Consider the following 12,829-nt stretch of genomic DNA (forward strand, 5'->3'; position numbering starts at 1 on the left):
TAGACCAATTTATATTTCTATGTGCAGAGAGTAAGAGAAATTCTCACTTCTTGTACTCACCAAAATTTAAAATACTGATTTAAATAAGCCTAGATAGACAACATGAAATTTTGGCATGTAGGCCTTTAATTTTCACACTCTGGTTCCTTTCCTCTCCTCCCTTATTTTATTGCATCAAGGATGATCCAGGTATCCTCATCTTTAATACCTTGCATTCCCTCATCCAGTTACTCTAAACATCATAGATAAGTGAGATCATTCTATTTGTCCTATGGCTTTTCTTAACATATCATATCCTACAGTTCCATTCAAATTTGAGTGAACATGACTTTATTGTTGTAATATGTGCTGCATAGTATTCCATTGTGTATAACTATCACTCTTCATAATCCACTCATTTATCATTGGAAACTTAAGTTGCTTCCATATCTTAGCTGTTCTACTAAATACTGCAATGAATTGTGGTGCGCATATTTCCTTTTGAATTATTTTTTTTCTTTTTGGGGAAGTAGATACCTATAAGTAGAATTGCTGGGTTGTATGGCAGCTCAATTCTTACTTTTCTGAGAAACCTCACAATATTCCCACCAGTATTGTATTACAGTCTCTTTTTCTCCATATCCCCCAAACAAAGATTCTTTAATCAACATAAGACATATTTTTACTGTAGTGAATTGTCTCAGTCCTTTCTTGTGTTCAAACCCAAGATTTTCTTCACTAAAAAAATTATTTCTCAACTTATCTAGAATAGTATCTAAGTCACAGATAAATATTTTACACATGCTAAGAGTCTGCTTCTGGATTGCTTGACCAGTGACTAGTTTTATTTTTCCCAAGAGTCTAAATTACTGTAACTCATCTATCTTTATAGGCATAAAATATCATGCTGATTTCTTATGTATTCCTCAATCATATGTATATATTTCAACCATGGCTTTCCAAATTCTATTTTAAAATTCTTTATAATTATTTTTACTTAACTACATTTAATGTATAAATCAACTTGTAGAAAATTTACAGTTCAGCTACTGAGTCTTCTAATCCATGATCAAGTTTTTTCCTCCCATTTATAGAACTAAAATATTTTAATATAATTCTATTTCTCCATACAAATCTATGATAATAAAGGTCTTTTAATTACTAAGGAAAGTGATAATTATAAATTGTATTTATCCCTCTTTGCAGACAAATTGAAAGTTATTTTATTTATGTATAGAAGCTTACTAAACTTTAATAATTTACTGATAGACAGATTTGAAAGTTTCTAAACATATTATTTGTGAATAGTTTTATTTATTCCTTTATTTCTTCTTACTATACAGAACAATGTCAAATGAAAGTAGAGACTTCTTTTTCTTTTTCTTTTTTTTTTCTTTTTGGGTCACACCCGGTAATGCATAGGGGTAAGTTACTCCTGGCTTTGCACTCAGGAATTACTCCTGGCAGTGCTCAGGGGACTATGTGAGATGCTGGGAATCGAGCCCGGGTCGACCGTGCGCAAGGCAAACACCCTATCTGCTGTACTATCACTCCAGCCCCAAGACTTATTTTTCAAACAATAAGCCATACTTATATTACTGGCTAAACTTAACTTGGTCATAATATATTGCTGATTTTTTATGTTGCTACAAAGGGCAGGCCAAGAATTATTTAGAATTTTTATATTATTTTTATAAATAAGAGGAGATTCTGAGTTTCTTTTGTATAATTATTTGGATTTGGTATTATCAAACCAACCACCTAATATACAATGATGGAAATCGGATAGGATCATATAAAAGTTCATGGTTTCTCAAAAGCAACTAAATATGGCATGAAAAGCCCATAAAGAGGTGTAAAATCTCTGAATGCCAAACAGGAGGGACAAATCTGTTTTTTCACTTTCTCCAATCTCTAGTCTTACTTTCTGTGACTTTCTTCCATTTATATATCCTATGTTATTCAGTTTTAAATTTTTTTATTAAGCTCATATTTGTTGATAAGATTCTAAACTTTTCTTTAGAATGCATGCTACACAACATAGCTACCACAACTGTATCCTTCCACCTGTAGACACAATTCTTCCATTAGTATATTTTCTTAGAGTATGTTTCTAACTAAATTCCATTCTCCTTACTTAATGTTCTGATTTCCATGTTAACATCCTCCCTGTTATATTTAGTTTCTTTGCTTTAAATCTATCCACTAATACATTCACTCCTGCATGACAAAAATGACCAACTATTAAAGTCTCTTGTTTTCCTTCTTCCTCCTTCTCTTTTTCTTATTATTATTTTGATTTTGAGCCAACCCAGTAGTGACACGCAGTACTTACTCCTGGCTAATAACTCCCAGCAGTTCCTGAAAGCGTAGATGTGGTATTGGGGTTTGAACTAGGGTGAGAAGCATGCAAGGAAAGTGTCTTATCTCCTGAAAATCTCTTGTACACTATGTTCGGTTATTGAAGGGACTATATACAAACTTTGGGAGTATATATATATATTTGTGAATAATAAGTTTTATTTATTCCTTTTAAATTTTAATTTATATGTTAACAGAGATGCGGTGCTTCTGACACATTAGAAAGGATGGTGGGGGTTCTAGTCTAACTGTGGAAGTCCAACAAAGTTGTGTGAAGGGAGGTGAAACCTAAAAAGGTGACCTGAAATGTGAAAAAAGGCAACCAAAAATCTGTGGAAGGAAGGACATTCAAGATAAAGAAAACTGGAAAAAGAAAGACATGTGAAAAACCACAGGATCGCTATGACTGACAGAAAAGTAGAGCGGTATCCCACATTAGCAAGACCCATCCAAATTCTCACTTTGCGCATTTTAGAACTTTCTGGTAAAAAAAAAAATCATATCCAACTTCAAAGTGCTTTAAAGTTGGAAAAATATGGTAATTTGTGTTTATTTTTGTTGATGTGCAACTTCATTTTAAACACTGAAAAAATCTATGTCTCCTCACCAGAATACAAAATTATACAAAATACAAATCAACATTATCAGAGAAACTTAATGGCATAGAAGAATCTAATTAAAATTTTTTGGTATGTGTATCTGGCTTATAAACAAATATCACTATAAATGTTGCAATTAGGAAATAACAAATTATATACAAAGCACTTGAATTATTATAAACAAGATAAAGTTAGGAAAATAAGCTACAAAAAGATGAGAGTAATTAGACAGATTCTTATTCGAATCTCTCTTCTCCTTGACACTATCCATCTTTCTATGCTCAATGTTTTCTAGCTTGATTGTTTTATTTATGATTTTTTTAAAAGAGGCACACCTAGTTCTTCTCTTGGAGGGGCCATATACAGTGCAAAGGACCAAACTCAAGTCAATCATATAGTAGGAAAACACCTTATCCACTGTACTATCTCTCTAGCCCAGCTCAATGTTTTAAAAGTATTTTGAAAGATAAGTACGCTTATTTACTGAGGTTGTGTGTGTGTATGTGTGTGTGAGTTTCAATGAAAAATATCATTATTATATATTTGTGGAGCAACAACTGAAGTATATAATTAAATGCAACAGACTTAAAGTTTCCAATCAAATTAAAGTCTGTAAACAAGTTGATAAAAATAAATGTTCCTCAATTTTTCATACACTTATAATTAACATAAGACAACCTCACTTTCAAAGATAGTTGATTTTGGGGTCAGAGCAATAGTACAGCAGGTAAGGCATTTGCCTTGAACAGAGCCAAACTGGTTCAATCTCCAGCATCCAATATGGTCTCTGAGCATTGCCAGGAGTAATTAATGAACACAGAGCCAGAGGTAACCCCTGAGCATTGCCAGGTGTGGCCCCAACCCCTGCCCCCCAAAAAAGCAGATACATGAATTTCATTATTAAGTTTAGCTGTCTCTGATAATGGCAGCTAAAATAGAACTATTTTATTATTTGAGTTGAAATATCTCAAAATATTTTGTATGTATGCCATGTAAATCATGCAAATATAAACTACTAAAACAAACACAAGTATATTTAATTAAGGCAATTTTGTTTCAAAATATTCTTTTCTAAGAAAAGAACTGAATTTTAAAACAATCACTAGGTATAATGCATTACACAAATATCATTTAGTTCTACTATTGGATATGTTTTTCCCTTCCTCCTGAATCAAAAATGTTTATAGAGTTAGAGGTTAAAATTATCCATGGTTAAATATTAACAAGTGAGTAAAAATGCAGGACTTTGCCTAAAATATATGCTATGTTTCAGAATTAAATACCTTTTTTAAATGACAATTTCAAAACCATTATTCAACTTACAAAACACATTGATCTTGAGAAGATTCACTGAGATACAGCTAGTTAATATAACACAGACAATATTTAATTTCACACATAAAGCAAGAAGGTACAGATAAGCATTGCTTTCCAGCAGGGAAAAACAAAACAAAAACCCAAAACAAAACAAAAAAAACAAACCTTAAGGAAATAGTTGTTATTATTATTGCAGTTGCCAGGCACTCCTTGCAATTCAGTCACTGTGTTCTAAAATGGTCGACAACAAAAATTAAGGAAAACTTTTTGCCCACTAAAGAGAGCTGTTTAATGATAAAGGATTAAAAAACAACAAAAAATAACAACAACAAAGCACTAACGTTCTGATGCTTGCTGTAATGTACACTTTCGAGAACGTAGAGAATGATTCTTTTCTTAGTTTCTTAGCATCATAAACATTACAAAGTAAACATAATTAAAGTCGCATTATTAAAAGGCCATCCATTAAAAAGGCCACACTATACAATTAGAATCTTTTGTTTGTACACACAGTATCAGCAAACATTATTCCAATTTAAGCTTTCTGAAGCTTTTTGAAACAAAACAGTATTCTTATTAGCCTTTTAACAGTTATGCAAACCAAAACTTCCATATTTCTGCCTCTAATAATTATGTTACCACAAGCAATACAATTACATACCCAGGTAGGTAGCTGCTCTAAATTGCATTTAATACTTTAAAAAATAAATTAATGTTGTTATGATATAGGTGCAATGACAGTAATGAAAGAAGATAATTAAAATATATAAAATTATGTTTTAAGAGAAGGGACTTAAATTTCCAGATTTATAGACTACTTGTTATAGACTACTGTTTAAAGAGATTTTGAAATGTCGTCTATAACCTAGGACTTTAATATATAAGAAACATTGTTTTAAATGGAATTCAAATAAGTAAAATAATCATAAATTTTAAAAATATATAAACTGGCTCATTAAATAGAAAACCATATGCATTTTCCATTTAAAATTTGGTATAGTACCAATAGTATTTTATTTCCAATTTGAACCCACATAATTTCAAGTTAGATAAAGCTCTTCAATGAGAACAGACACCCTGATTACAGCTATATGACCTGTGTCATGCAAAATAAGAATCACATCTCCCAGCACTAAAAGGTAAGTGTTGATAATAGTGGAATATCACAGGAGGTTAAATTTGTTATTGAAATTAAAATCTAGTTGAAACATTTATCATACCCCCAGAACTTTGTGGGACAGTGCTGACTGTCGGAGGGATTTAGTGAAATCCTCCATGGTTACCTTTTGAGTCGTTAAAGAGAGAAAGGAAAATAAGTGTAAATTAATCTGTTAAATATAAAAATGCATCACTAATCACAGATATTCATATACACATTTAAAATTATTTAGCTCTTCAGATTTAATTCCTACTGTTTTAATGTTCCTCCCTTTTTATTCTTCAACTTCCAGGCAGAGTTATTTTAACTTTAAAAAATAAAATTGTTTAATAGAGAGTGAACAGAAACAAGAATGCAAATTAAAACTGAAATGACTACTGCTAATTTTAAATTCTTAAAGTAAGAACATTTTTTAAAAAGTATAAAATGCAGAAATTTAAACAAGTTTGGAGGACTGTCTATTGCAATTCCTATTAGAGAGTGACATGATATTTTCTAAGGTGTTAAAACAAGTATATCTAATCACATACTTATAAGTCATAAATGTTCTTAATCACAAACATGGTCTTATAGAGGACCACTGTACTTTAACAATTTTGGGATATATTTTTGATATTGTAATGTTTTTTATGCAGGCAATTAAAAGATAATTTCCCCTCAGCCAGTGTGACAGCTTTTGAATTAGAATCCATCTCTTAGATGATGTGACTAAAAAGAGAAGTTATTTATCCTTTAGTAGATAATGATGACCCAAGAGTTGGATTTGGAAATGAATTTGGTTTGGATGAAACCTATGTTCTCTGTTCCTAATTACAAGTATTCTTGACTTGAGCAGGAAATGCCACTTGGGAGACTGTCAAATAAAAAATGAATCTAACCTTGAAATAATAAGCTCATTCTATAAACAGTTAAGAGGAGAAAGAAACCAAGAGACTGATTACCTATATCCAGAATTAACAAATGTAAGTAAAGCAGAAAGTTGTTCAATTGCATACAAAAGTAGCACAATTACTCAGAGACCAGTTACCCTTTAGATAATCCATATAAGTTCTTCTCATTTCCTCACTTATCTTGAACATTTTACTTTTTTAATATAAGGTACGGAATGCATAAAAAAATAGGTATGTGACACTCAAACAGATTCAAGAGCACTTGATAGCTTGACAAAAACATAAATTTAAATCAAGAAAGCGTTTACATCAGCTAAATTGTATTGCTTGTACAATTTTTAACTCTTCTATGTACAAATTATTAAGAGTTGTTTTTTCGTGGGCAAATTTTGGTGAGATAGTGAATAATACACAAAAGAGGGAGAAAAGTAAGAGCATGAAAAACAAATCTTGATCTTTTCAATGAGATGAAGCTTACTGATAGTAATAACAGCAAGCACTATTTCTAGAACTTTAGACATAAGAAAAAGTTTAGCTTAAAGCTAAACTCTTTTTCTCATAGACTATCTGAATACTCAGCTATAAAGCTCAACCTTTAAGCTCTAAGAGGATACTTACAGATAAAGAATTTGCCTAATTTTCAATATTCACTGAATTTTATATTATTAGAAATATAGATCAAAGAATTACAGAACCTAAGTATTATAATAAACTCCATAATCCAAAATTGGAGCCTTCTTTTTTAACATCAATGTTACCCAGTTATTTTTTATGTCCCTAAATCCAGACAGACCTATCTATCAGTCTACCCCATTCCAAAACAGCACAGAGCACTGTGCTACAGAGTCCAGTTTTGGAGCCAGCAAAACCCAACTTCCATCTTAACCTACCAGTTTCTACTACCATGCCACTAGACAAAGCTGTGATGGCTGCAGTTACAGAAAACCAGGAAAATGAACCTCTTCCAGCTGCATGAAAATTACATAAAGGCATACTGGAAAGTCTTGCAAAGTATATGATAGGGAATATTTAATTACCACATTTGCCCCTTGAAACATCAAAGAATATCAACTTTGTTTTTCTTACCAAAAACAGCAAAGGTAAATAAACAAACAAAAATATATGATGGTCTCAAAGTATATGTTGAGTAACAAATATTCCTTTCACAGTTGCTAAATTTGTGGAAGAAAACCTTATTCCCAAAGCACTTGAGGTGAAAACATGGAGACAAATCTGATCAGTAAACCAATTTTCTTATTTTCCCATTTTAAAAATATTAGACATAATCTCTAATTTAAGGCTTCTTGCATGAATTTAGAGATCTTAGCCCAACTGCTATACTTAAAGCCCAAGGCTGAGGCCCAAAGATCGGAAAGCTCTTCACCGTCCACCTGATGTCACCTATTCTCCCCTCAAACTAGATTAACAAACTTGCCTAAAGATAGGAAGCAGGTAAAAACTAAACCTGCAAAGAATGATGGGCTTCTCAATCTTAAAAGAGACTTGCAGCCAAAGCAAATCCGTCTCTGATAAAACACCAAATACTAATGAAGAGAACTGAAAACTAGTAAAGATGAAACTTCAAATAGGTGATAAAACTGATTTCATTTTTTGGTTTCAAAATTCAAGCAAATGTAAATATTTGCCATTTCAAGTGAACGCTGAGAGTGAAAAACTCAATCAAGTTAATAGAATACTAGAAGACTAATATATTTGCATAAACATTTCTTAATGTATTAGTCTTTGATCAAAGTTAACTGATGCACCATTCTTAATTATCTACTACAATAATTCACCCTCATTATACTGTAAGCAGATAAAAATACACACTGGACATAAAACATCCCAGGGAAAAAAATGCATGAAAAATATTTGAGCATTTACTTATTCATTTTCATTATTTTCTGACTAGGAACCGAAAAAAAAAACATTCTGTTTAAAGAATATATCCAGATAGCAGAGTTAAATATATCAAGTTCCACTGTCCTTACAAGGAAGAATATTTGTTTTACATGAATATTTACTGTGTTTATAGAGTATGAAGTACTACATGTGAGTTAATGATGGACATTTCAACATGCCAATATTATACACATACATGTTTAAACATGTTTACAATAAAGTCTGTGGTGTCCTATAAAAGCACATTTAGTATTTACATTAGAAATAGAGTAGCATCTGTATTATATTAAAATGCATAAGGATTCTGGAAAGCCGTTTTCACTTGGGGAATAGCTTCTATTAATTTAGTTGATCTTATACAGAAAGCAGACGCAAAATTATTCCAATATGTATCTACTTTATGGAGTATATACTAGTGGAAAACTTTGTTCTGCACTCTGTTAGCACAAATCATAGTGAACAGATCCAAAGAACTTTCTCTTCCTGGAAAATAAAAATAACCCTCAACACTCAGAAATCTTTTGTACTTTTCTATGCAAGTTACTGTATGTATATGTGTATTTTTTCACTCCAAATGTATGCTGATTTAAAAGAAATTAGTATATAAAAAATTATATACTCACTGTAGAAAAGTTGTGGAAATGGGGAAACATACAAAGCAGAGAAAAACTATAACTTAACAAAAAGGATAGCTACTAAAAATCACATAATTTCATCAATATGGTTACAATTCACATTTTTTTGCATTTTAAAATATTTATTTCAATTACTTTAGAATTGAGTAGTAAATGAGAATTTGATTTCAAAATCTTGTTTCTTCTACTCAGTTAGTTTAGATGCAGACACATTCTCATCTGACAAATTGCAAAGAGCCTGCAACACCGGTATAAAGAACTATGTACTGATGGAATGCAGAAAAAGATGGTTTAGAAGTGCTCCTTACCTCATCATCATCAGCATCATACTGGGCATAGTGCTGCTCAAGTAGCTCTCTCTGGCGTCTTTCCTGTTCCAGTGTCTGGCTTATCAATTGGGCAACCTCACTTACTTGTCCTGGTTTTTCTCGCCCAATAACAAATCTGTAGAAAAGTTAGAGAAGACTAATACAGTTAGACTCTCCAGCAAAAAAAGCGTGCAAAGAGAAATAAACGTGAGGGCTCATCAACATCTCTCAACCTTTAAAAAATCACCTGTAGACTTTAAGTGGTGTGCTTAGGTTGAAGGTAAGTTTTAGCCGAATAAAGTGAGTTTTGAAGGCACAGTTGAAAGGAAAAAGAAAAAGTCATAAAGTAGTATAAAAATATTATTACATTGGGGGCTGGAGTGATAGCACAGCGGGTAGGGCGTTTGCCTTGCACGTGGCCCACCCGGGTTCGATTCCCAGAATCCCATATGGTCCTCCAGCACCACCAGGAGTAATTCCTGAGTGTAGAGCCAGGAGTAACCCCTGTGCATCACTGGGTATGACCCAAAAAGAAAAAAAATGTATATATAAACTGAAATCTCCAAATAAAATAATTTAAAAAATATATATTATTACTTTGGAAGAAACTGATCGACCTAGGTTTGATCCCTGGCACCACATCTGTCCCCCAAACCCACCATGAGTGATCCCTGAGCACAGAGCCAGGAGTAAGACTAAAGCACAGCCCGGTGTGGGCCCAAACAAAACAAAAAGTCCAAAAAAAAAAAAAAGAGAAGCTCTTTATTTACTGTACTTCTGTTTATTTACTATATCTCTGGAAATTGGGAACAGGGGAAGCAAATGAGGTATTTTTGTTTATGCTTTTAAAATAAGAAAATTAAAATTAAGAAGAAATTCATTCTTATTTTGGAGAGAGAAATGGCATGAGGAATAGTGTGTCTTCAAAAATAAGTGGAAAAAGGTAAATATTTGCTGAATATTTCTGCAAGAAAAAAGTCTGAAGAAAAACCATGGATTTCTTTCACTTAATGAAAACTACAGTCACTTATGATAACGTTCATCAATGCTATGTGTTCTTTTTAACATCTTCTTACACCAAGGATTCTGATTTTCTAAAAATACACATCATGTGACTCCTGGGTAGCTTTGCTACAAAGTTGCATGTTGAATGTGATTCTTTGTTCAATTTTGCTTTACACTTAAGTAATACTATTCTTTGATTTATCAAGTTTATATAACAGTCACAGTCACAGTCATCCCGTTGCTCATCGATTTGCTGAGTGATCACCAGTAAGGTCTCCATTGTGAGACTTGTTGTTACTGTCTTTGGCATATCGAATACGCCACAGGTAGCTTGCCAGGCTCTGCTGTGCAGGCGGGATGCTCTCAGTAGCTTGTCGGGCTCTCTGAGAGGGACAGAGGAATCAAACCTGAGTTGGCTGCATGCAAGGCAAATGCCTTACCTGCTGTGCTATCGCTCCAGTGCCAAGTTTATATACTCAATAATTATTGAGTAATAATTATATATAAAATATAATTATTATATTTTAATTTGGGGGGGTTGTTGGCAGCTTGTGCCATACCAGCTATGCTCAGAGATCTCCTGGCTATGACTTCAGAGATCACTCTTGACTGTGTTCCTGGGATGATATGTGGTGCAAGGGATCCAACCTGATTATTCCTTATTCATTGTACTATCTCTCTAGGCCCCTAAATCAAAACTTAAATTAAACATTACACCATTCTATGTACTAATAAACTAATGGTAAAAATATTTGTAGTTAGATGCTAGTAATTATCTTAGCACAAATATTTTTTATGTAGTTTCAAAGAGGACTTTGAAATTATGCCTTAGTGTTTATTTAGCTTCAGGTATCTTCCTTTGGGAATCAACTATAAATAGAATTTGTAAATACTATAATTTTCAAACTTATTCAGGCATGATTTATACACAGAAAAGCACATTTTCAAAGTATAGTTAGATGCATTTGACAAGTGTATAACTCTGTAATCACCACATCAATAAAGATAGAGAATATTTCCAATAACTCAAAATATAGCATGTATCTTCCCAATAAATCATTCTGACTGGGCGCATATTAGAGTTTCACATAATTAGAACAAAGAGGGTCTGGCTTTTTACTTGCCATAAAACTTTAGAAAATTTATCCATACTATTGTAAACATGAGCAATTGTCTTTTTTTTTTAATTAATGAACATATACTGTTGTAGCACTGTAGCACTGTTCATCGATTAGCTTGAGCAGCCACCAGTAAGGACTCATTGTAAGACTTGTTGTTACTCTTTTTTGCATATCAAATACGACACAGGTAACTTGCTAGGCTCTGCTGTGCGGGTGGGATACTCTTGGTAGCTTGCCAGGCTCTCTGTGAAGGACGGATGAATCAAACCCAGGTCAGCCACGTGCAAGGCAAACGCCCTACCCTCTGTGCTATCACTCCAGTCCACATATTGTTGTACCAGAATTAATCAGATGACAAGTGTATGTTAACTTTTTTTTAAATTTATTTATTTTGTAATTAGTGAGTCACAGTGAGGGTACAGTTACAGATTCACACATTTTCGTGCTTGTTTTTCGCTCGTGCAATGTTTAAGAGCCCATCCCTCCACCAGTGTCCATTCTCCACCACCCATGAACACAATATCCCTCCCACCTCCCCAGTCCCATCCCCCCACCCCACCCCACCTCTGTAGCGGGGCATTCCAATTTGGTATCTCTCTTTCCTTTTGGGTGTTGTGGTTCCAAATAAGGGTATTCTCCTCCTGTGGTCTCAAAATAATGTGACCAAATAATAATGTGAACCAAAATAATGTGACCAAATCAACCACTGTTTCTGCTCAATTGTTTGGTTGTTAGTAAGGCTTGTTTTCTAACACTAATCTTGTATTCGTGTGATTTATTTTACTAAGAACTACAACTTTTTCCTCTCAGACTGACACGCTATAGGCAAAGGAAGATAAACAAGGTTTCCATTTCCTTTTCATTTATTATCAGACTATATTGTTCATGTACTATTCTTTGTAGTTTATATGATAAGATTACTTGGGATTCATTAGTGAGGTTTATTAAATTCTCTGATAAACTATCAAATAAAAACTAAAGAACTTTAAAATTGCATTTGCAATTTACTAAATTGAAGTTATAAAGATCCTACATGATCTGTGTGAATGAAGTGAGAGGATATTTCAAAATTCATTATGTGAGTTTCTTTACTTAAAGATACTGTAGTATAATAAAAATGATACACTAGTCTCAAAGGTAACTTTTGTCAAAAATATCTTTATTCTCACTATTGACTAAGCTAATCTAAAAAACGTAAGAGCGATGCTATGATGCAATTAAATATCACTTACAGAATCATTCTTTCATTATAATATTTTAAACAAATATTTTTCACAGCGGGTAGGGCGTTTGTTTGCCTTGCATGCAGCCAACCCAAGTTAGATTCCTCTGCCCCTCTCAGAGAGCCCAGCAAGCAACCGAGAGTATCTCGCCCGCATATCAAAGCCTGGCAACCTACCCCTGGTGTATTTGATATGCCAAAAGCAGTAACAACAAGGGGTGGGGGGTAAAAAAAAAATGTAACAACAAGTCTCACAATGGAGACATTACTGGTGCCCACTTGAGCAAATCAATTAGCAATGGGATCACAGTGATACAGTGATACAGTGATA

At 33.0% G+C, this 12,829-nt stretch overlaps 1 protein-coding gene across 9 annotated transcripts in view; it reads right to left on the reverse strand.

The window, feature by feature from the left end:
- PPP1R9A (protein phosphatase 1 regulatory subunit 9A) overlaps nucleotides 1-12,829 on the reverse strand; it is a 319,759-nt gene that overhangs the window by 103,606 nt on the left and 203,324 nt on the right. For 5 of the 9 annotated variants that reach the window (XM_055124178.1, XM_055124182.1, XM_055124180.1 and 2 more), the window contains exons 6-7: nucleotides 9,151-9,286; nucleotides 4,422-4,487 (exon numbers count right to left, since the gene is read on the reverse strand). In XM_055124178.1, coding sequence (XP_054980153.1) covers nucleotides 4,422-4,487; nucleotides 9,151-9,286 — 202 coding nt within the window. The remainder of the gene's footprint in view (nucleotides 1-4,421; nucleotides 4,488-9,150; nucleotides 9,287-12,829) is intronic. The other 4 variants (XM_055124185.1, XM_055124184.1, XM_055124186.1 and 1 more) reach the window with 1 other exon arrangement.

This window comes from Sorex araneus, chromosome 1 (assembly GCF_027595985.1).
Source record: "Sorex araneus isolate mSorAra2 chromosome 1, mSorAra2.pri, whole genome shotgun sequence".
In the NCBI taxonomy this organism is placed as follows: domain Eukaryota; kingdom Metazoa; phylum Chordata; class Mammalia; order Eulipotyphla; family Soricidae; genus Sorex; species Sorex araneus.